This window comes from Brachionichthys hirsutus, chromosome 21, assembly GCF_040956055.1.
Source record: "Brachionichthys hirsutus isolate HB-005 chromosome 21, CSIRO-AGI_Bhir_v1, whole genome shotgun sequence".
NCBI lineage: Eukaryota > Metazoa > Chordata > Actinopteri > Lophiiformes > Brachionichthyidae > Brachionichthys > Brachionichthys hirsutus.
In genome coordinates this window covers 2,108,289-2,130,128 of record NC_090917.1, presented here as the reverse complement: position 1 = coordinate 2,130,128, position 21,840 = coordinate 2,108,289, and the positions used below count along the sequence as shown (strand labels likewise).

The 21,840-nt window shown below is 45.3% G+C and overlaps 1 protein-coding gene across 1 annotated transcript; it reads left to right on the top strand.

The window, feature by feature from the left end:
- Positions 1 to 1,204: 1,204 nt before the first annotated feature.
- Positions 1,205 to 21,821, top strand: dnah10 (dynein axonemal heavy chain 10). Its single transcript, XM_068754836.1, has 74 exons — positions 1,205 to 1,340; positions 1,470 to 1,675; positions 1,806 to 2,018; positions 2,317 to 2,504; positions 2,590 to 2,785; positions 2,867 to 3,061; positions 3,156 to 3,317; positions 3,535 to 3,711; positions 3,831 to 3,950; positions 4,057 to 4,223; positions 4,312 to 4,463; positions 4,549 to 4,713; positions 4,803 to 5,010; positions 5,127 to 5,280; positions 5,382 to 5,861; positions 5,958 to 6,116; positions 6,195 to 6,311; positions 6,408 to 6,510; positions 6,639 to 6,817; positions 6,906 to 7,117; positions 7,248 to 7,401; positions 7,471 to 7,704; positions 7,785 to 7,907; positions 7,985 to 8,218; positions 8,284 to 8,507; positions 8,590 to 8,859; positions 8,938 to 9,121; positions 9,233 to 9,367; positions 9,488 to 9,640; positions 9,790 to 9,978; positions 10,083 to 10,229; positions 10,425 to 10,616; positions 10,691 to 10,809; positions 10,911 to 11,069; positions 11,160 to 11,295; positions 11,377 to 11,499; positions 11,709 to 11,840; positions 11,944 to 12,160; positions 12,244 to 12,363; positions 12,440 to 12,585; positions 12,657 to 12,809; positions 12,887 to 13,147; positions 13,241 to 13,413; positions 13,487 to 13,580; positions 13,660 to 13,827; positions 13,999 to 14,187; positions 14,367 to 14,538; positions 14,625 to 14,828; positions 14,900 to 14,980; positions 15,165 to 15,362; positions 15,474 to 15,635; positions 15,727 to 15,901; positions 16,012 to 16,193; positions 16,262 to 16,398; positions 16,466 to 16,683; positions 16,787 to 17,008; positions 17,136 to 17,283; positions 17,370 to 17,649; positions 17,731 to 17,960; positions 18,053 to 18,326; positions 18,402 to 18,506; positions 18,589 to 18,743; positions 18,824 to 18,978; positions 19,049 to 19,232; positions 19,338 to 19,538; positions 19,618 to 19,827; positions 19,921 to 20,013; positions 20,106 to 20,277; positions 20,379 to 20,510; positions 20,612 to 20,823; positions 20,904 to 21,071; positions 21,177 to 21,357; positions 21,432 to 21,577; positions 21,675 to 21,821. The coding sequence occupies exons 1-74, from the start codon at positions 1,205 to 1,207 to the stop codon at positions 21,819 to 21,821; spliced, it is 13,062 nt and encodes a 4,353-aa protein (XP_068610937.1).
- Positions 21,822 to 21,840: the final 19 nt, after the last annotated feature.

The window sequence follows — 21,840 nt, the reverse complement described above, 5'->3', positions numbered from 1 at the left end:
TGTAAATCTCAAACAACACAACAAGAAAACAAATAAATTAAAAAGTGCAAAAGATAAAGCAGCATCAGGTAACAGTTCTACTGTTTTACTGAAGATTGGCATCAAAGGAAACCAAGTGGCTCAGCTTGGAGCATGTGCGTAACCCCCCCCCCCCCCCCCCCCCCACTTAGCTTCCTAGCTACCGAAGACCAAGCGTTCCGTTGCTAGGCAAGAGACAGCCTGAAAACATGGCGGATATCGATTTCAGATTGGAGTGGTTTCGGGAAACGGTATCCACCTGGTTGTTTTTACCCGACAGTTGTTTCAAAGAACTAATCACTCGGAACGAGGCGGAAGAGAAGCGCAGGATTGTGCTTTTTTTAGATTATATTTCTGAAGAAAACTCGCCGTTATCGATCTTTTTTTTTAAAAGCGTCAGAGAGAAAGGGTTTGAAGGTAAAGTTCCTCCTAGTGGACGGGTTTTGTGTAGAGGGGTGTCGAATTGTCGAGTTTATTGCAATTACAGTCTTATTTAGCGCGTTATGCACGTAGTGAGGGAGGTCGTCGATTTGCTGTGGCGACCCCTCACGGCACAAGCCGGAAGTACAGTAGATATTTAAATCTTTATGTTTATTCATCTCGTTAATCAAAATTTCAATCTCTATTTTTTTCTGTTTCTGTATTGCCTTTATTATAAAATCCATTTTTTTGGTGCTTGAATTGTTATACTGGTAATATATTTTGTGTTGAATAATAATAATAATAATAATAATATGCATGTTGATAAAGAACTCTTGTGCGCTCAGACAAGAAGAACGATGAAGACTCTGCAGCCGGCTCCATCTCGGGCTCAGAGGAGACAACTCGGCAAAGCTCCTCTTATGTGAGGCTCAATCATTCAATAAAGCTTTTCCAATCACATTTTAGGAGTTAGAAATTATTCGTTGTGTCTTTGTTAGGAAAACCTGTAACGTTTTTTTTTTTTTTTGCTCTACTTTGGTGTTTGTTTATAGTGGCTCGAGATTGAAGTGTTCTACCCGGAAGAGCAAAACCTTTCAAAACCCAGACGCATCGAGACATTCCTGACCTCTGATTGCCTCACCTTTATGAGGACGGGAAATGGTGGGAAGACGGTTTAGTTTGATTTACAGTGAAGTGTTTCATATGACATACAAGAAATGACTGCTTGTGTTTTTAAATAGAGCCCGTTACTTGTCCGCTGGACATGAATGAAGCCCATAACGTGATGCCAAGGCTCTTTGACATGTTCTGTGGGTTTCCCTACGCGCTGTGTGACGACGAAGTCAAAGAGCGACTCTCCTTCATGGAAATGTTGGATCCTCCGCACCTTCTGATAAAAGGTTTGTTTCCTCAAACCTTTCAAGGTCTCAATATTTGTTTTATTTACGGCATGTTTTTTTCAGAAAACATTTTTGCACAAGTTAGAGCGGATATATTTTTTTTATTGTCAATAACTGTTGTTTCGCCAGTGATTACAACGCTCATGATCCCATTTCGCATCCACTTCATTCTAACAGATTACATTACGCTGCACATCCCCGAGGTCGATCTGGATGCCGAGGTGGAGATCCTGCGTTCTAATCCAGACGTGCTGGAGACGTCGGAACAGTGCGTGATGAACTGGCAGGCTCAGATTACGGGTCTCATTCAGGAGCAGGAACACAAAAAAACAGAGGTTTGCTACTCTCCCTGTCTTCTTAATGTAACCAAGGTGGAATCACAGTTAGGTAACTTTGATGAAGGTCTAACCTTTGCACGTGCAGCTGAAATTATTATTGCAATATTCATTTTCTGATTCTCTCCAGGGACCTGACCCTATGTCCGAGTTGATCTTGTGGGAGGAGCGTGCGGCCACGTTGAGCGGTCTAAGCGAGCAGCTTAAACAGCCTGAGATTGTGACGATGCTGAACGTGAAGTCAATTCAAAGCTTTGAAGGAACTGTTGCTGACCTTTCCAGATGCTGTGGGGAGTCTAAAGATATCACGGATTTCCTCGGGATACTGAAACGGCACTTCCTGGTACGTCTTTGCAGGGATGCAGCAGCATGCTCTGCTAGCATTGAACTATATAATTGTTACATAACTACAGTAGCAGTTACAAAATAACTCATCAAGGCCGCCGAGGTCCTAACCTCTCCGGGGTCCACGCAATTCACATGATCTCATCCATTCCAAAATTAAAAATCAACCTGCCTATCTATTACAATGTTTTACAATTCATCTCATCCACATTTTTGTGTAATCCCGCTATCAGGAAAAAAAACTCAAGCATAACCTTGTTAGAGATATTTATCACATTATCCATTTACCGTTGAAGGCTCTGTCAACCGAAGCAGATTTGAATGAGATCGCACGGATCATTCCCGATCTGATGGAGAGCCTTCAAATCGTGTGGATGCTCTCTCGTTACAACACAAACGAACGCATGGTTCCACTGATGGAGCGCATTGCCTGGCAGCTGCGTGAGCGTGTGGATCAAGCCATCGACATCCTTGAGTTATTCAAGTAGGCGTGGATAGGTGCCCGTTTGCTATTTGGTTCAGAACCTTTTCAACGAATCCATCTTAACAATGTGCTGCGCCCCGAACAGAGATAGAGAACGGGCCAAATCCACGCTGCGTGATGCCAAGTTGGTTCTGCATCGCTGGAAGTCCTCCTTCTATCACACACGGAAAGAAATGGAACAAAGCAAGAGGGGTATACGTTGGGAATTTGACTGCGTGAGACTGTTTCAGAGGACGGATTACATGGCGTCCATCTGCCGGGACCTGGAAAATGTTTTGCAGGTCAGTGTGCAAAGACTTAATAAAATGCTAACGTTTCTCTCAACTAAAGGTGCTTAGTTTTTAATAATTCTCTTTGTGCAGATTCTGCAGGAGCTCTACACCATCTTTAGTCCAGCTCTGAGGAAGGCCATCGGTGATCGCAAAGCCATCGAGGACATGAAGTGCAAAGTCAACAGTCTGGTTTCACCTATTGTGAATGTCAATTTTAACCCTTTCACTATGTCCAAGACAAACGACTGGAAAAATATCTTGCAAGACTTCTACAATGCGCTTCAGGTGAGAGTGAGAATAGGAGCTGTTTGGCTCATAATGTCGCTGTCGACAATAAAATGCATCGTCTCTGATTCACCTCTTCCGTGCGTCTCCTCAGGCCTTTGATGCGGAGGTCATCAGCTTCATTGATAAGGTAGAATGCTCGTCGACATCTGCCTTGGAAATGATCCTGATCATGAAAAACACATGCTCCAGGGAGGCTGTCATCAACCACGTGACAGCAAAGTTAGATGTCATTCTTTCCCTGAACCGCAAAGAGGTACGAAGCTTCCAAATTAAGAAGAGGTTGACCTTGATATTTGACTTTCCAGTTAAATTTGAATCTCTTCCAAATTATGGAGATAATATTCGATCAATATATTGCAACTAAACAATGTTGTTATGTGGCTTTACCAATTTAATGTTAGCTGTCTGATTCTAGTAAGTATAATCTGCCATGAGCACTTTATATAATGGCATTTTGTCATTTTTTGCAGATGGAGGAGGTAAATGAGCAGTTTGAGGCAGGAAAGGAGAACCCGCCAAGAGTTCGCGATGATCCTCCTGTGGCAGGAGCCTTCCTTTGGACCCGTTTTCTCATCAAACGTCTGGAAAGCGTCGCGTTGCCCTTCGTGAATGTGCCTGAGATCCTGGGGAGTGAACGGGAAAAAACTGTGAATGATTTCACTTTATTAAAAAAACATTTCCCAACCGCAGCGATAAGCCAGTCGGCTGGCCAATCCACAATGAATCCTGTTAAACCTCTAATGTGATTTTCTTGCATTTTTCTCAGCTGTTGGACAAGTACAACGGTATAAAATCGTGTATCGTGAAATACCAGAAAGAAAAGTATGAGACGTGGAAAGCGGTGACGACACAGGAGTTGCCATTGCTGATGAAAAATACCGTGTTGGTATGACATCTTTCATTGTTACTTTCATATCTGTAATTTGCCTATATTAATGTGTATTTGCAGTCTGTCATGTTCCTTCCATTTGTTTTATTCCTCTCATTTTTAGCATGTCCAACAAACCGAAAGCAAACCCCAGAGAGGTGTGCGATACGCCGTGAACTTTGCTCCACAAATCAGAGAGATTATTTTGGAGGCAGAAACACTTCCTTTATTGGGCCTTTCTGTGCCGGATTCGGCTGTATATGTCGCCTTAAAGAAGTCCGAATACATGGAGTAATTACATACGCCAACATTTAAATATAGAATTTATACCAAACAGTATGTACGCCACGGACTGACCTGATTCCATCCTGGTTTTAAGGCATGTCAAGGATCTGCAGGCCCCCGTCGACCGCTACCACGCTCTAATCGACAGTCTGAGTGAGACGACGTTCGTTGTGCTGCAAAAAAAGATCCAAGCAGTCAGAAAGGAAATGGATTATGGATGCAAAGAATTAAACTGGAATTCTTTGGGTATTCTAATTCTGTCTAAAATTTAAGCGCAATTTGATTTCCTTCGTCGAATCTTAATTGAATGATTTTAATATTTTTTTTCCAGGTATCAATAAATTCATCGACCAATGCACTAAGGCTGTCTCTAAGTTTGAATTCATTGTACAACTTCTTCATGAGAAGGAGAGTCAAATCGATTCCAATTTGAAATTCATAACGACGGCCAACTTAATGGAATATCCAGAACCGGATGTGTCAAACACCTTACCAGGTAAAGTTAATAAAACATACATTTTATGTTTATTATCATTATGCTGTAAGCTTTAAACCAATTTTCATTTTCTTGTGTTTTTTTCTTAGGTTTTAAAGAATTCATAGGTCATATCGAGCGAAAGCGTACCAAAACCGTGGCCTTGTTGGTCGAAAAGTATGCTGGCATTAGTTCTCTTATTAATAAGATCGAGCTTTTGATCGAGGGCACCAGCACGAGCAAATCATTGCTTATGTGTGAATTTTACGAGCGCACGGAACGGCAGGTTCAAGCCTGCCTGATAAAGTTGTTGCAGAGGTAGGTGCATGAAGTAAATGTTTTGATGTCATTTACTGCTTCAGAACTGCTTCTAACTGCTTTTTTAAAATGGAGCGCGATACTGTAAAGTCCTTCTTATTGCCTTTCTCATTTAGGAACATCCAGTCCTTTGCCGTGGCGCTAATCAGCGCGCCACGTTTCAGGGTGGATGTTTTCACATCTGCCCCAAGTCTTGTGTTGCAGCCTTCACACAAGGAGATGCGCTCGTTGATCGAGCAGTGTCTCCAAAACTGTGTGAACAGCACCAAGGTGGGGTCGATCACGATTCTCTTCCATATTACTGTGTTAAAAATACAAAAATTATTTGTAATCCGACGGGATTTGAATCCGTTTCTATTTACGTTTATCAGAACTTTGTACGCTGGATGTGTGGCACCTGCATTGAGTGCCCGCCACTACGGGTGGAAGGTGAAGAGCACTTGTTCACAATTACCTTTGGCAAAGACATGTGGCAGCATCCTTTGATCACTGACAGCTGTGACAGAGTGTTCCAGAACATCAAGCAGCTGCTGGGCTCTGTGAATCCGGCCCTGAGCCACTGGGAACGCTATCAGCACCTTTGGGGGGGTAGAAAACCGCACGACCATGAAACATTTGACAAATGGACCCCGTCCTATGTTGTGTACGATCACAAACTGGAGGTGTTTCATGAAACAAAACGGGAGCTGATGCTGGAGCCTCTGTTCAAGAAGACGTACATCATCCATCTAAACATGGAGCCGGTGGTGGAGATGGCAAAGGAGACCATTGATTCCTGGGTCCATACAGCCCGCCAGGAGTTCAACACGCCTGCGAAAGAAGATCTCTTCAACTTAAGAGATGAATTCTTGGTACTCATTCATGCCACACTGCGACTACATTTTTTTTTTTATAGTAAATACTATTTTAGAATGTACCGTATTTATTCTGGATATTTTCTACAACAGCAACTTTCAAAGGCGTTGAAACAGAGCCCGAACGACTTTGAGAATCTGAAGTCCGTCCTCAGCACCATCGCAGACATCAGGGAAATGTCTGTAGATGTGGAGCTGAGGTACCGTCATCTCCAGGAAGTATACAGGACACTGGGAAAGTACAAATTGAAGGTACTGCGGGTTTAATTTAAATATTACAGTACCATTTAGGTTGTGTCTCGTTTCGAACTGCCGTGCTCTAATGTGTAGGTTGGAGATGATGAGACAAAGCTGATCAATGGGATTGAACAGCTATGGAGTGACTTGTATGCAGAATCCAGAAGAATCGATCGCAGTTTGACAAGTGCCAAGAAGTCATTTGCTGAAGTAAGATTTAAAATCCACACATCCTAATTGCTTTGCAACGATAATCAGGGTTGGTCTCCATTTACGAGTATGCTTCTTCTCATTGCATGCAAAAAGAGTACAGAGAAGAAGATTGAAGACTTTCAACAGCAGGTGCTCATCTTCGCTGAAAGCTTCAGTATGCATGGTCCTGGAACTGTGGGAGATGATTTGGATAAAGGTATCAATAATATAATAATCATTACCAGCGTTATTATAATGCAATGTTTTCTATTCATTGCTATTCCTGGTGGTATTTTTTATTAGCAGTACATGGACGAAATATTCTCTGTCTAATATTCTTTGCAGGACTGACCCTGATGAAAAAATATGAGGCAGACCTTTCAAAGTTAGCGGCAGAACACCAATACCTATCGAATGCTGAGAGGCTTTTTGACCTGCCAGTCACTCCATATTCAGATTTTATGGGCATTAAAAAGTCCATGGAGGGCATGAAACAGATTTATGAGATCTATAAAACTCAGAAGGTCAGATATAATTTTGCATATTGGAAGTAATCACAATTCTGGTCAAAATTGGGTCTTGCTTTTTAATGCGTCTGTATTTTACTTTCAGGCTGCAAAGGCAGATTGGTCTCAGGCCTTGTGGGTGGATTTAAACACCAAAGTGATACAGGACGGTGTTGAGAACTTCATCAAACAGTTACGGCGGTTGCCTAAAGAGGCGCTGGACTTGCCTGTGGCCTTCTTCCTCGAAGGGCAAATGAAAGAGTTCAAAAATTCTCTGCCACTTCTGCTCGACCTGAAAAATGAGGCCCTCAGAGACAGGTCAGGCAATGGAAGCGAATGGGAAGTTACTAACTTGAACATGAATGTGGAAATATAATCCTTGCCAAGATTGTTTGACATATTTAAAATGAAAATGTTTTTTTTTTCTTTTTTTTATGTCTGCGCTCAGACACTGGAAGGAACTGATGGAAAAGACCGGCACAAACTTTGAGATTGACCAGAGCTTCACTCTGGAGAGCATGTTTGCTATGGAGTTGCACAGGCATGCAGATGTCATAGAGGATATCGTCACGAGTGCTACAAAAGAGCTCAGTATCGAGAACGTAAGCGTCCGTCTTTGATTTACAGATCAGTTCATCGGCTGTAAGTAATTTGAAAACCTATTTTTCCAGGCAATGAAGGAGGTGGTGAAAACCTGGAAACGGATGGCGTTCACTCTCCAGCCCTACTTTAAAGGAAAAGACAAGCGGGGCAGTGTTCTCGGTGGGGTGGACGAGATCCTGCTAAATGTTGACAATGACGCCATGAACTTGCAGGGCATGTCGGGCAGTCGTTTCGCTGGACCTTTCCTTTCTAGCATACAGCAGTGGGAAAAAGACCTGTCCCTTATCAGCGAGACGATAGAGGTCAGCCAGAGTGTCCAAATGTCTCATCGCACTTAATCTGATCCGTTAGGAACCAGACTAAAAAAATATTTCTTCCACAGGTGTGGTTGATGGTTCAGCGAAAATGGATGTATCTGGAAAGCATATTCTCTGGTGGGGACATTCGTTCCCAGTTACCCAAAGAAGCCGAGAATTTTGATGAAATAAATAAAACGTTTAAAGACGTGAGTGCGTCAGTATCCGCCTGGATCGATTCTGGACATTTCAAAAATTATACTGCCTCTCTTTTTTTTCATTTTAGATAATGAGGGACACAGAGAAGAACCCAAATATCAAGCAGTGTTGCCTGCTTCCCAACCGCCTGTCAGACCTGCAGTTCCTGATTGAAGGCCTGGAGGGTTGCCAGAAGCGTCTGAACGACTACCTGGACTCCAAGCGGAATGCATTTCCTCGCTTCTTCTTCATCTCGGATGATGAGCTGCTCAGCATTCTGGGGAGCGTCGACCCCGCTTGCGTCCAGGAACACATGATAAAGGTATTAGGAATGAGAGATTCTTGTGTTTGCATCCTGACGTATTTTTCCACCGTTTTGTTTTCAAGATGTATGACAACATAGCGTCTCTGAGGTTTGATTTGGACTCCTACGGGAAGACGGTAGCTGGAGCCATGGTGTCTGCTGAGGGCGAGGTGATGGAAATGAAAACCCCTGTCCCAGTGGAGGGAAGGGTGGAGGAATGGATGATGGAGGTACTCCTGGAGATGCGGAGGACTAACAGACTCATCACCAAGGAAGCGATCTACAACTATTGTAGAGACAAAAGCAGGCGAGTCTGTATAGATGCTATAATTTATTTATTTATTTTTACAGTTGGAATAAGTCGGTCTAAACTCTCCCATGTCTCTCAGGATGGATTGGATGCTGTCGTACCAAGGCATGGTGGTGCTGGCTGCAAATCAAGTGTGGTGGACCTGCCAGGTTGAGGACGTTTTTGAAAAGATCGAGAATGGAGAGAAGCACGCGTTGAGAGACTACGCTAAGGCTACCCACCAGCAGATCGACGAGCTAGTAACACGAATCGCACAACCTTTGGAGCAAAATGATAGGCGGAAGTTAAACACCGCGCTCATCCTCGATGTCCACGCCAGGGACATTGTAGACAGCTTACTGCTGAACAGGTAAAAGTTTTATTCCTCACATATAACCACGACTCCGCTCGGGCATTTTGACAACAGCCTGTCAAATATTAATTACAGTGTGATGGACGCACAAGAATTTGAATGGGAACGCCAGCTGAGATTTTACTGGAAGCGAGAAGCTGACAACTTATATGTGCACCAGTGCAGCGCGTCCTTCACTTACGGCTACGAATACATGGGCTTAAATGGCCGATTGGTCATAACCCCGCTGACGGACCGGATCTACCTCACCATCACTCAGGTCTGCCAGAGAGAGGAATTATTCAAATGTCTAAGCAGACAAATGTAAATTGTTCTGTCATCTTGTTCCGATGGCAGGACGCCTGTGTTTGACGACGTGTTTCTGTCGCAGGCCCTGTCAATGTTCCTGGGCGGAGCTCCCGCTGGACCAGCCGGCACCGGAAAGACAGAGTCTACCAAGGATCTGGCCAAGGCTTTGGGCTTGCTCTGTGTGGTTACAAACTGCGGCGAAGGCATGGACTACAAGGTCAGCAGCCCCACCGTAGAAGAACCGTCACAACTCTCATCCTAATTATTTGTCTATCGGCCTCAGTTTTCCTTTTGTTAATGGCTCATGCCCTTGACTTCATTTCCTCTTTGCTTTCAGGCTGTGGGTAAAATCCTCTCAGGTCTCGCCCAGTGTGGCGCTTGGGGCTGCTTCGACGAGTTCAATCGAATCGATGCCTCTGTGTTGTCAGTCATCTCCACCCAAATCCAGACGATCCGCAATGCTCTCATTCAGGGCCTTGAAAGGTTTATGGTAAGTCTGTCGCGGTGCCAGTAACGATTATATATATATATGTTATTAAGTGCTTAAAATTCCAGTTATCGTGTGAATTCCAGGTTATTCCATGAAGATAAATGCATATTTCACCAAATAAATCACCTTATTCTTTTTATGCTCATCAGTTTGAAGGGAAAACGATCACCTTGGATAACCACATCGGGATTTTCATCACCATGAACCCGGGATACGCAGGACGAACAGAGCTGCCAGAATCCGTCAAGGCCCTCTTTAGGCCCGTCGTGTGCATCGTGCCTGACCTGCAGCAGATTTGCGAGATCATGCTTTTCTCTGAGGGCTTCCTAAACGCCATGGTATTCTTTGTAAATGTCAATTGAACGATCAAAAAAACATAATTCTAATAACGCACAAATTGAATTCCTCTCTGAGATTTTAACTTCCCTTTTACTCAATCCAGGTCCTTGCAAAGAAGATGACAGTCCTGTATACGCTGGCTCGTGAGCAGCTGTCCAAGCAGTCGCATTACGACTTTGGCCTGAGAGCCCTGAAGTCCGTCCTGGTGATGGCAGGAGAGCTGAAGAGAGGCTCACCGGAGCTCAATGAGGTAGAGATATCAGATCAGATCACGTAGAGAACTCCTTTTTCTCATGTTCGCTGTGTGGCAAAGGCAGAATCTATTTGTGATCTCTCGCGTTTCGGACTGAACTTCATGTTTACGTTTGAAATTTTCTGCTTATGGTTTCCTTGTGAACTTTTTAACTATGACTTATTTGCCTTTGGCCTTTTCCCCCCTTTACAGGATGTGGTGTTAATGCGCGCTCTCAGGGACATGAATCTACCTAAGTTTGTGTTTGAGGACGTGCCTCTGTTCCTCGGGCTGATCTCAGACCTGTTCCCCGGGCTGGACTGCCCTCGCGTTGGCTATCTCGAGTTTGGAGATGCTGTGACGGAGGTTCTCAATGAGAATAATTACGTCATGGTACCGAAGCAGGTGGGTATCAGCGTAATAGTTTCACCATTTTTGATATTTAACCACCTTATTCTTTAACGTGTCTGTGGTTCCAGGTTGATAAAGTGGTGCAGCTGTATGAGACAATGATGACCAGACACACCACCATGATCGTGGGCCCAACAGGCGGAGGAAAATCAGTCGTGATCAGCACATTGTGTCAATCTCAGACCAAGTTAGCAACAGTTTTGGTTTATCATCCTGATCCTGACATTAATAATATAATATATTAATATATATATAAGAATAATTATAATAACTTGTCTTCGTGGTCAGAATGGGATTGCATACCAGGTTGTATCCCCTGAACCCTAAAGCCATGAGTGTCATTGAGCTTTACGGTATTCTGGACCCCGACACTCGAGACTGGACCGATGGCATCTTATCAAACATCTTCCGTGAAATCAACAAGCCGACGGACAAAAGCGAGCGAAGGTGAAACGGTTCAATATCCCGTCATCAGTTGTAAAGGCAGAGAGAGTAAAGAAAAAGTACAGGAAGGAAGTGAACCCGTTTCTCCCACAGGTACATTCTGTTCGATGGGGATGTGGACGCTTTGTGGGTGGAGAACATGAACTCGGTGATGGATGACAACAAGCTGCTCACTCTAGCCAATGGAGAGCGGATCCGTTTACAGGGACACTGCGCCATGCTGTTTGAGGTGCGTCTAAAGATCCCTTCATTTTCCTGAATTACAACTATCCGGTCAATAAACATTACCGGTACATTTTCTCCATCGCAGGTTGGAGATTTGCTGTATGCCTCCCCTGCTACTGTTTCCCGCTGTGGAATGGTATTTGTAGATCCCAAAAATCTTGGATACGCCCCATACTGGCAGAGATGGGCAACCAGCAGACCCGTTGAAGTATGGAAAAAAACATTTTAACATTTCACTTTTTCCACATTCGTCTGTCTATCAGTAGGTTCAAAACCAAATTTAATGGCGCTGGTGGTGTTTTGCATGCGATATCAATAAAAGCAGTTTGGTTTTGTATTTTCATTCTATTTATTGGCTGTACCTTTGCAGACGATGGCTGATAATATGATTTAATAATTGTGTTTTGTTCTTTCCAGGAACAAAAAGAGCTCAATAATTTGTTTGAGAAATATGTCCCAAAGGCCATTGACATGATTCTGGAGGGTATTGTTGATGGCCAACAGGGCCAGAAGCTGAAGACTATCGTTCCTGTGACAAATCTCAATATGGTAGGTCACCTTCCTCAGAGGTGCTCTATGTGCAGATTCTGATGAAGATCTGCTTTTCCGCTTTGATGTGATATTGCTAATATGGCTTTGGCTTTGTTTCCAGGTGTCTCAGCTTTGCTCCTTCCTGGATGCATTGCTCGTGAGTGCGAATGTCAGCGCTGAAGTCCTGGGGTGTTACTTCCTGGAGGCTCTCTACTGCTCACTGGGAGCCACGTTGCTGGAAAGCGACAGGATCAACTTTGACACTTTGATCAAAAGACTTTCCGGTTTAACCCCGCAGCCTGACCCGACTGCCCCGACTTCACCTAATCAGATCCCAGGTAAGAATCTAGCATTGTTTATTCAATGAATATGAAATGAGCTGATGTTAAGTATTTTTTTAAACATTTCTGTATTCATAAAGGATACCTCCCGACACTGTACGATTTCCATTTTGATGGAACTCAGGAGACGTGGGTTCCCTGGAATTCTCTGGTCAGCGCCTACGATCACGACCGTGACATGAATTTTGCAGATATTTTAGGTAAGCTGCTTCTGTTAGCTGTGAAGAGAGGCTGTATTTAGACAATGCGTCTATTTATCTTCCATCTTTGCTTCAGTGCCGACTGTTGACACCACGAGAACCAGTTGGATCCTGGAAAACATGGTGAGGGTTCAGAGGCCGGTGCTTCTGGTTGGAGAATCTGGCACATCCAAGACCGCCACCATTCACAACTTCCTGAAGAACCTCAGCACAGATGCATGGGTAAGTCTACAATCTAACCGAGCGCGTGTTTGCACTAAACCGGACTTAAAGTTCTTCCTTTCTATGTATAGAACACCCTGATGATGAACTTCTCATCCAGAACAACCTCAATGGACGTTCAGAGGATCCTCGAGGCCAATGTGGAGAAAAGGACCAAGAATAATTTTGGACCTCCGATGGGGAAGAGACTGCTGGTTTTTATGGATGATTTGAATATGCCCAAGGTTCTTACACAAACTTCTGTGATCTCCTTTACTGCCGACTGTGCAAGTCTTAATTATGATATATGTTATTTATCAAGGTGGATAGCTACGGCACACAGCAGCCTATAGCACTCATGAAGCTGTTAATGGACCGAGGAGGCATATACGACCGTGGAAGGGATCTTAAATACAAGTTCATCAAGGACCTTAGCTTCATTGCTGCCATGGGAAAGGCAGGGGGCGGCAGGAACGAAGTGGACCCCCGCTTTGTCTCCCTCTTCAGTGTTTTCAACATGCCCTTCCCTGCAGTGGAGTCTCTGGAACTCATCTATAACTCCATAATCGAAGGCCACGCCAAGGTGAGGGTATATTACACAGGTCAATAGACACCACAATCTCCATCGATCAAACCGATATTATTTGCATTTAATAAACTGCATTTCTTATTTTAGCCCTTTGACCGCACCATACGGAGGGTCTGTGAGGAGGTCACCACCTGCACACTGAAACTGTACAGCACCATTGTCAAAGAAATGCCCCCCACACCCTCCAAGTTTCACTACGTCTTCAACCTGAGGGACCTGTCGAGAGTCTACAATGGACTGACCCTCATCAAGCCAGACAGGTCTGTTTGCGCCTAACGTTTGCGGTCGGAAGCCTCCGTTACTCCCTGCCTGACCCGATTTCTCTCTGACAAGGGTTTCGACCGTCGGCCAGTTTGTGCGCGTCTGGAGAAATGAGTGCCTGCGAATCTTCCACGACAGACTTATTGATAAAACCGACAAAGATTTGGTAAGACTTATTTCTGAATGACAAAATGTAATTCGAAATGCAAGCTGAAAATCCACTTTATCCTCCAAACCTTTTTCAGGTCCAAGCCCATATTAAGAAGCTGATGGAAGGGCATTTCCCTTCAGTCGTGGAGGAAGTCACGATGGACCCAATTCTCTTTGGAGACTTCAGGACAGCGCTCAAAGAGAAAGATACGAGGTTCTACGAGGACCTGCAGGACTATGATGTCGTTAAAGCCCTGTTTACGGTATTGTGGAGAATGAGGGCCTGTCATGTACTTTACATTTTTATTATGGGATGTCTGGGCGATCTGTCATCGCCAAACCACTCTGCTTTTGTAACGTTATAGCGTTAAATAGTTTTTTGACTCTTCACTCCTGTACTCTGCCTCCAAACACAATGTTTGTTCACGTATCAGGAAATTCTAGAAGAACACAACGAACACAGTTCAAGGATGAACCTCATTCTCTTTGACGATGCTTTGGAACACCTGACCCGCATTCACCGCATCATCCGCATCGATCGTGGCCACGCTCTGCTCGTCGGCGTCGGGGGCTCTGGAAAGCAGTCCCTCACCAAGCTCGCTGCTTTCGCTGCCAAGTGCGAGGTAGGAAACCCCAAGAGCCACGATAAGTACGGTGATGGGAAATGAATCCTTAAAATGTAGAATCAGAATTCACTTTACTAAATGATACCTTTTTGTAGTATATTTAATTCTGATGTATTTATTTGTAAAACATTACGTGAGGTAAATGTTCCGCTTGTGACGGAAGCTTCTTCCTCCAGATCTTTCAGATAACACTCAGCCGAGGATACAACGAGTCAAACTTCCGCGATGACTTGAAAGCATTGTATTTGAAGCTGGGCATAGAAAATAAGAAGACGGTGTTCCTGTTCACCGACGACCACGTTGCTGAGGAAGGCTTCTTGGAGCTGATTAACAACATGCTCACCTCAGGTTGGCTTTTTATCGTCTGGCTTACGTCCACGTCAGTCACGCTCAAAAACTAAAGCTGTGGCTCTTTAATCGTGCTGTTCTTAAAGGCATCGTTCCTGCACTCTTCCCTGATGACGAAAGAGAGGGTTTGATCAACCAGGTGCGCGAGGAGGCTCTTAAGATGGGAGGGGGCCCTTCTAAAGAGAGCGTGTGGCAGTATTTTGTCAACAAGGCTGCCAACAATCTCCATGTTGTTTTATGCATGTCTCCCGTCGGAGACACGCTACGGACACGCTGCAGGAACTTCCCAGGTGAGACACAGACCGTCTCCTGATTGGAAAATCAGGTTTTATTTCACTAACTGTGTGTCGTTCTTTCTCAGGACTGATGAACAACACTGTCATTGACTGGTTTCTGCCATGGCCTCCAGAGGCGTTACTTGCAGTGGCTCAGTGTTTCCTTGGTACGTAAGGAACACATTTATTTAGATGCATGTTTTGGGAAAGTGTGTATTCAAACAGCTCATTTCTTTTATTCACTATATAATAATAATTATATTATTTATCATAAGAGCTACAGCTTCATCTCTAATTTCTCTAAAACAAAGGATTTCCATTGAGAAATTCAAAATTGTGTTTTTATTGCAGGGCAAAATCCAATGATTCCCAAAGAGCACACTGACGCCGTGATAACTCAAGTATGCACGACCCACACCTTTGTGGATGATTACAGCAAGCTCTTCCTGCAGAAACTCAGACGGTGTAACTATGTTACACCGAAAAACTACTTGGACTTCATTAACACGTACACTAAGCTCTTGGAGGAAACGGATCAATCTATCCTGGGTGAAAAGATCAAATATCCGCATTATAGTCCTAAATTGTCCCAATATTCCTCTCATAATTTGAGAGACTTTGCTTGAACATGGCTCTTGAATATGCTTCTTCCTGTTCCAGCTCAGTGCAAGCATCTCGAGAGCGGTTTGGATAAAATGAAGGAGGCCAGCGTTCAGGTGGCGGAGATGGATGTGGAGCTAGAAAAGCAGAAGAAGGTCCTCGCAGAAAAGTCCACAGCTTGCGATACCTTGTTGGAAACGATAAACAAAAGAAAGACTATAGGTCAGTGAGTGATTGTGTCTCCATAGGGCTGTACATAATAAACCCGGTGTGCCATAAGCTTTCTAAACTAACCGCAAATCCTTCCACGCAGCTGAAGAGAAAAAGAATACAGCAGAAATCAAAGCCAAAGAAATTGAAGAGCAGACCAAAGTGATTGCTTGCGAGAAGGAAGAAGCTACGCAGGCTTTAAAAGAAGCCATACCTGCATTAGAGGAAGCCCGCAAAGTCGTGGAGCAGCTGGACAAAGCCGACGTCACAGAGATAAGGTGAGGAATCTTCTTTATTCCCTCTGGTGATGGTGTCAGCAGAAATTCATCAATCCCTCTTCTCACTCCTCTCACTCCTATCTGTCGTTTCCTATTCCTCCGTTGTGTAGATTCTTCTCTACGCCACCCAAGCAGGTGCAGACGGTTTGCGAGTGCATCCTGGTCTTGCGTGGTTTCCAGGAAATCAGCTGGAAATCAGCTAAGGCCATGATGTCCGAAACAAACTTCCTGCAATCACTGAAGACGATGGACTGCGACGCCATAAAAGACCAACAAGTCAAGACTGTCACAGGTGGATTGGCAAATGTGGCCGCCATAAATCTATGCTACACATGACACTGACATGTCTGTTCTGGCTAGGCTTCATTAAAAAACTCAACACAACTGTTGAGGAAATGCAAGGCATCAGCAAGGCTGGCTCAGGAATGCTGAAGTTTGTCCTGGCTGTCCTCGGCTACTGTGCTACCGCCCGGGAAGTAGCACCCAAGAGGAAGAAGGTAACGTGTACGTTTTTCTCCGTGAGATGGACGTTATTAAGCGGCTGCATTGTCCCTAAACTTGTAGGTGGCAGCGCTTGAGAAGACCTTCATTCAAAATACGCGTGAGCTCCAAGGCTTCCAGAAGGAGCTCGCTGATATCGAGGAAGAGTTGCAGGTGCTTGAAGAGAAATACAATGGCGCCATATCGGAAAAAAAACAGCTCCAAGAGGAGGCGGAGGTCATGGAGAGGAGGCTGATAGCCGCTGGCAAACTCATCACCGGTCTGACCTCCACAAACGAACGGTGAGGGTGTTAAAACGGCCCTGGTTTTCCTTCAATCTCTTCTTTCTCACTTCTTTGTGTCGCCACTTAGTTCTCCTTACTACCTTGTTCCTCTCTGCCACAGATGGAAACAAGAGCTGAAGGAGTTGAAGCGGAGGCGCGTTTATCTCTTGGGCGACTGCTTGATCTCTGCTGCCTTCCTGAGCTATGAAGGGGCCTTCAGTTGGGACTTTCGAAATGAAATGGTCTACGAGACGTGGGTCAAAAACGTTGAGGAGAGAGGCATCCCGTTGAGCCAGCCGTTCAAACTGGAATACCTACTGACTGATGAGGTCGAAATCAGCAGGTATCCGTTAGAAACACGAGAAAACTATACAAATTATATCTAAAGATATGTGTGTTTATCTTTATTTGATCTGTGTACAGTTCTTACGATGACACTAATATGGTGTCTGATGGATCCCGTGTGACAGGTGGGGCTCTGAGGGTTTGCCCCCAGATGAGCTGTCGGTGCAGAACGGAATCCTCACGACCCGAGGGAGCCGATTTCCTTTGTGTATCGACCCTCAACAGCAAGCTCTCAAATGGATAAAGAGAAAGGAAGAAAAAAATAACCTCAAGGTACGAACAATCTCGTGCTTCTACGAAACATGTATAGACAGAAGTCCCAGAATCGATAATAACACCCCCCCCCCCCACCCCCCCAGGTTTCATCTTTCAATGATCCTGACTTTATGAAGCACCTAGAGATGGCCATCGTATATGGCTTCCCATTCCTTTTCCAAGACGTCGATGAATACATCGATCCCGTCATTGACAACGTCCTGGAGAAGAATACGAAAGGAACAGAGGGCAGGCAGACCATCCAGCTGGGGGACAAGGAGCTCAGCTACGATCCCAATTTTAAGCTGTACCTCAACACTAAACTGGCCAATCCCAAATATTCCCCATCGGTATTTGGAAAAGCCATTGTCATAAACTATACAGGTAAGATCCTTCTGCATGGAAAACCGTCGTTTACATCCATAACGTCTGATCACCCTGTGCTAAACGACTTTTTATTTGTAGTAACCGTCAAGGGTCTGGAAGACCAGCTGCTGAGCGTTATCATGGGCTTTGAAAAGAAGGAGCTCGAGGAGCAGCGAGAATGTCTGATCCAAGAAACTAGTGACAATAAAAAACTGATGAAGAACCTGGAAGACTCTGTGCTCAGAGAGCTGACCACATTTCAAGGCAACTTGTTGGATAATGCAGATCTGATTGACACGTTGGAAGAAACACAATCCAAAAAAAAGGAGGTCGGTAGATTTGGCTGCAGCAAACTCAAACTCAATTTCAGTCTGCAGTTGCTTTAATATATTTTTCATGTTTTATCGTTGTGACCAAACAGGTTTCTGAGAAACTAAAGTTGGCTGAGAGGACGTCCCAGGAAATCGATGCGCTAAGAGAATGCTACCGTCCGGCTGCAAAGCTTGGCGCTATCCTTTTCTTTGTGTTGACTGATTTGGCTCAGGTGAACACAATGTACCAGTTCTCTTTGTCCTCCTACCTGGAAGTCTTTGACTTTTCATTACGCAAGTCTCTGCCTGACCCGGACCTGAACCAGAGACTGAGGAACATCATGGATACGCTCAAGTACAGTGTTTATAACTACGGCTGCACAGGTGAAGTATTAGATAGGACAAAGCATTCACAATGACGGTCGATATTCTCAGCCTGAATTTACTGCTCGTCTTTAGGGCTGTTTGAGAAACACAAGCTGCTCTACGCCTTTAACATGACCCTCAAGATTGAGCGAGCTCAAGGAAGGGTACCGCAGAAGGAGTTGGACTTCTTTCTCAAGGGTGAGCTAACCAGAAGTCTTGAACAATTCTGTAATATTTAGGTTACAAAACAACCATCCTTATTTTTCTCCTGTATCTAAAGGGAATTTATCCCTGGAAATGAGCGAGCGCAAAAAACCTTGCGACTGGCTTCCAGACCAGGGCTGGGAGGATATAATAAAACTGGCAGAGGTCTTACCTGAGAAGTTTCAGTCTCTGCCTGATGACATAGAGGGAAATCCCACCGAGTGGAAGTCTGTAAGTCACCGAGACGACGCAGATCATTGGTAATTCACTCGAGTGTGTGGAAAGCTTACCCCTCATTCTTCCCTCTGCAGTGGTACGACCTCGACGGACCGGAGAAAGCGCCGTTTCCTGGAACATACGGGGAGAATCTGTCGGCTTTCCAAAAGCTGCTGCCGCTGCGATGCTTCCGTACGGATAGAGTCTTCAGAGCGGTGACCGACTACGTCACCACCACGATGGGCGAGAAGTAAGACACGCACAGTCCAAGAGAGGGACTTTCATGAGATGTGATTATTGTAACGTGTATTTATTCCTAGATATGTTCAGCCTCCTGTGATCAACCTCGATGCTATATATGAGCAGAGCACGCCTTACTCCCCCATCGTCTTCATCCTGAGCCCAGGCTCTGATCCGGGTAGCGACCTAATGAAACTAGCAAAGAGATCAGGCTTCGAAGGCAACAAGTTCAAGTTCCTCGCTATGGGTCAAGGTCAAGAGGAGGTGACTCACTTCTTTTATTCATTTTTAGCTCTGAAAATTTCAGTTAAGGCTCCAAAGTGCCAGCAAAGACTTGAGGCTTATCGTCTCCTCTTTTTTGTGATGAAGGTGGCGCTGCAGTTGCTGGAGAAGGCGGCATCTCATGGTCATTGGCTGATGCTCCAGAACTGCCACCTGCTTGTCAAGTGGCTGAAGGATCTGGAAAAGACATTGGAGAAAATCACAAAGCCCAATCCCAACTTCCGCTTGTGGATCACCACCAATCCCATCAAAGATTTCCCCATCGGAATCCTTCAGAAGTCTCTAAAGGTCTGGATAGCGATGTCGACTCTGCCTTCGTCCTGACCGGGTCAGTTTGTTCACACGATGGTTTCACAATGTTGTGCAGGTCGTGACAGAGCCCCCCCAGAGCCTCAAGCTAAACATGAGAGCCACACATTCTAAAATTTCACATTCGACCTTGGATGCATGCCCACACCCCGACTTCCCCAGCCTGGTCTACGTGTTGACCTTCTTTCACGCCGTGGTGCAAGAGCGGCGCAAGTACGGAAAGATTGGCTGGAACGTCAGCTACGACTTCAACGAGTCTGACTTTTTTGTGAGTCGCACGGGAGTCAATTTTCTTTCTTTTATAGAAACAATTCCTTTCATTGATATCAGATGTATTACACTTCAGTGGTTTTCTCCACAGGTGTGCATGGAGATCCTGGATACCTATCTGACCAGAGCTCACAACCAGGACACTGGCATTCCCTGGGAAAGCCTCAAATATCTCATCGGGGAGGTGAGGCTCGGCTAGCTGTCCCTTCGTAAGCGTGTATATTGATTGTTATTTGTTGCTGTTGCTGTGAGATTGGTGCGCCTGTGCGATCGCAGGTTATGTACGGCGGTCGCGCCATCGACAGCTTTGACCGGAGGATCCTGACTGTCTACATGAACGAATACTTGGGAGATTTCCTCTTCGACACATTCCGGAAATTCCACTTCTTTAAAAGCGACGATGTAGATTACAGACTCCCTCCCAGTGGGAACAAGCAAATATATGTTGGTCAGTTATTTTCATTGCTTTGCGTCGCCTCGCTTGGAATAAAAACAAATCCTGATTTGATTGTCTGCCGTTACTCAGTCGCTGCTTACGATCTGTTCCAGATGAGATTGAGAGCCTGCCTCTGGCAAACACACCGGGGGTTATTGGTCTCCACACCAATGCAGAGATTGGATACTACACCCAAGCAGCTAAAGACATGTGGACTCACCTCATAGACCTCCAGCCTCAGACCGGTATGCTGTCACATCTGTCGCGTCTCTCCCTTCGCTTTAGTTCCAAACGAGATTTCTGGAATTCCCTTGTCTGCCTGAATCGTGGGCTCTACACCATTTAGATGAATCTGGCGGAGGCGTCCGTAGAGATGATTACATCGGCCAGGTGGCGAAGGACATTCAGAACAAGCTGCCCACGGAATTCGATTTGGATCTGATCCGGAAGAAGTTCGGCGACGACGTTTCCCCCACGTCAGTGGTGCTGCTTCAAGAACTCGAGCGCTTCAACAAACTCATAGTCCGCATGAAGATCTCTCTGGTTGAGTTGCAGAGGGTGAGATGGAGCAGAAGATTCTCTTTGAGCGGCACACAAGGTCGGATTTGTTCTGAAATGCCCTCCGTCTCTCATCGTAGTCTTTGGCCGGCGAGGTAGGGATGAGCAGCGAAATGGAAGAAGTTGCCAGCGCCCTGTTTAACGGCCACATTCCTGCCATTTGGAAAAAGCTGGCGCCGGACACGCTGAAGTCCCTCGGCAACTGGATGATCCATTTCAAGAGGCGTCATAAGCAATACGGTGACTGGGTGAGGATCTGCGCGCGCGGCCGCCGAAAACGTCTTCCCTTCTGCATCGTTCAGGCATCGCAGAAGAGCTGACCAATCAGTTTAAGAGATATTTGTATCAACCAGGTGGAGAAGGGGGAGCCAAACGTCATGTGGCTCTCGGGCCTCCATATCCCAGAGTCCTACCTCACTGCCCTCGTCCAAGCCGCTTGCAGGAAAAATGGTTGGCCTCTGGATCTTTCCACCCTGTACACAGAGGTGACCCCGTTCTGCAGCGAGGATGAAATTAAGGAGAAACTTGAGCAAGGTAACGGACGCTCGCCGTTTGCACCGAGATTTGGGAAAACTACCGACTCACTGAAGAGTCTTGTTTTCCTGCAGGCTGCTACGTGACTGGCCTCTTTCTGGAGGGAGCGGCTTGGGACAGAGCCAATGGCTGCTTAGTGAGGAGTCAACCAAAAGCCCTGGTTGCCGAACTTCCAATCCTCAAGGTCATCCCGATACAGACTTGCCGCCTCAAGTTACAGGTGTGTTCCATTTATCCTTCATCAAATGATTCCAATGTTTTGCCCCCCCCACACACACACACACACACACACAACTTATGTGTTTTCTGTACCGAAGAATACCCTGCGAACTCCAGTGTACACGACCTCCATGCGGAGGAATGCGATGGGCGTCGGCTTGGTGTTTGAGGCGGACCTGTTCACGACGCAGCACATCTCCCACTGGGTGCTGCAGGGAGTCTGCTTACGCCTCAACCTGGAGTGAATTCAGTGAGTCCAACTTC

Bases quoted from the DNA above. Each gene is read 5' to 3' on its own strand.
- dnah10 (XM_068754836.1), top strand. From the start codon at position 1,205: ATGAATGAAGCCCATAACGTGATGCCAAGGCTCTTTGACATGTTCTGT. The intron at 13,148-13,240 runs GTGAGGGTATAT...TTCTTATTTTAG, and splicing joins TAATCGAAGGCCACGCCAAG to CCCTTTGACCGCACCATACG. The intron at 18,979-19,048 runs GTAAGACACGCA...ATTTATTCCTAG, and splicing joins ACCACCACGATGGGCGAGAA to ATATGTTCAGCCTCCTGTGA.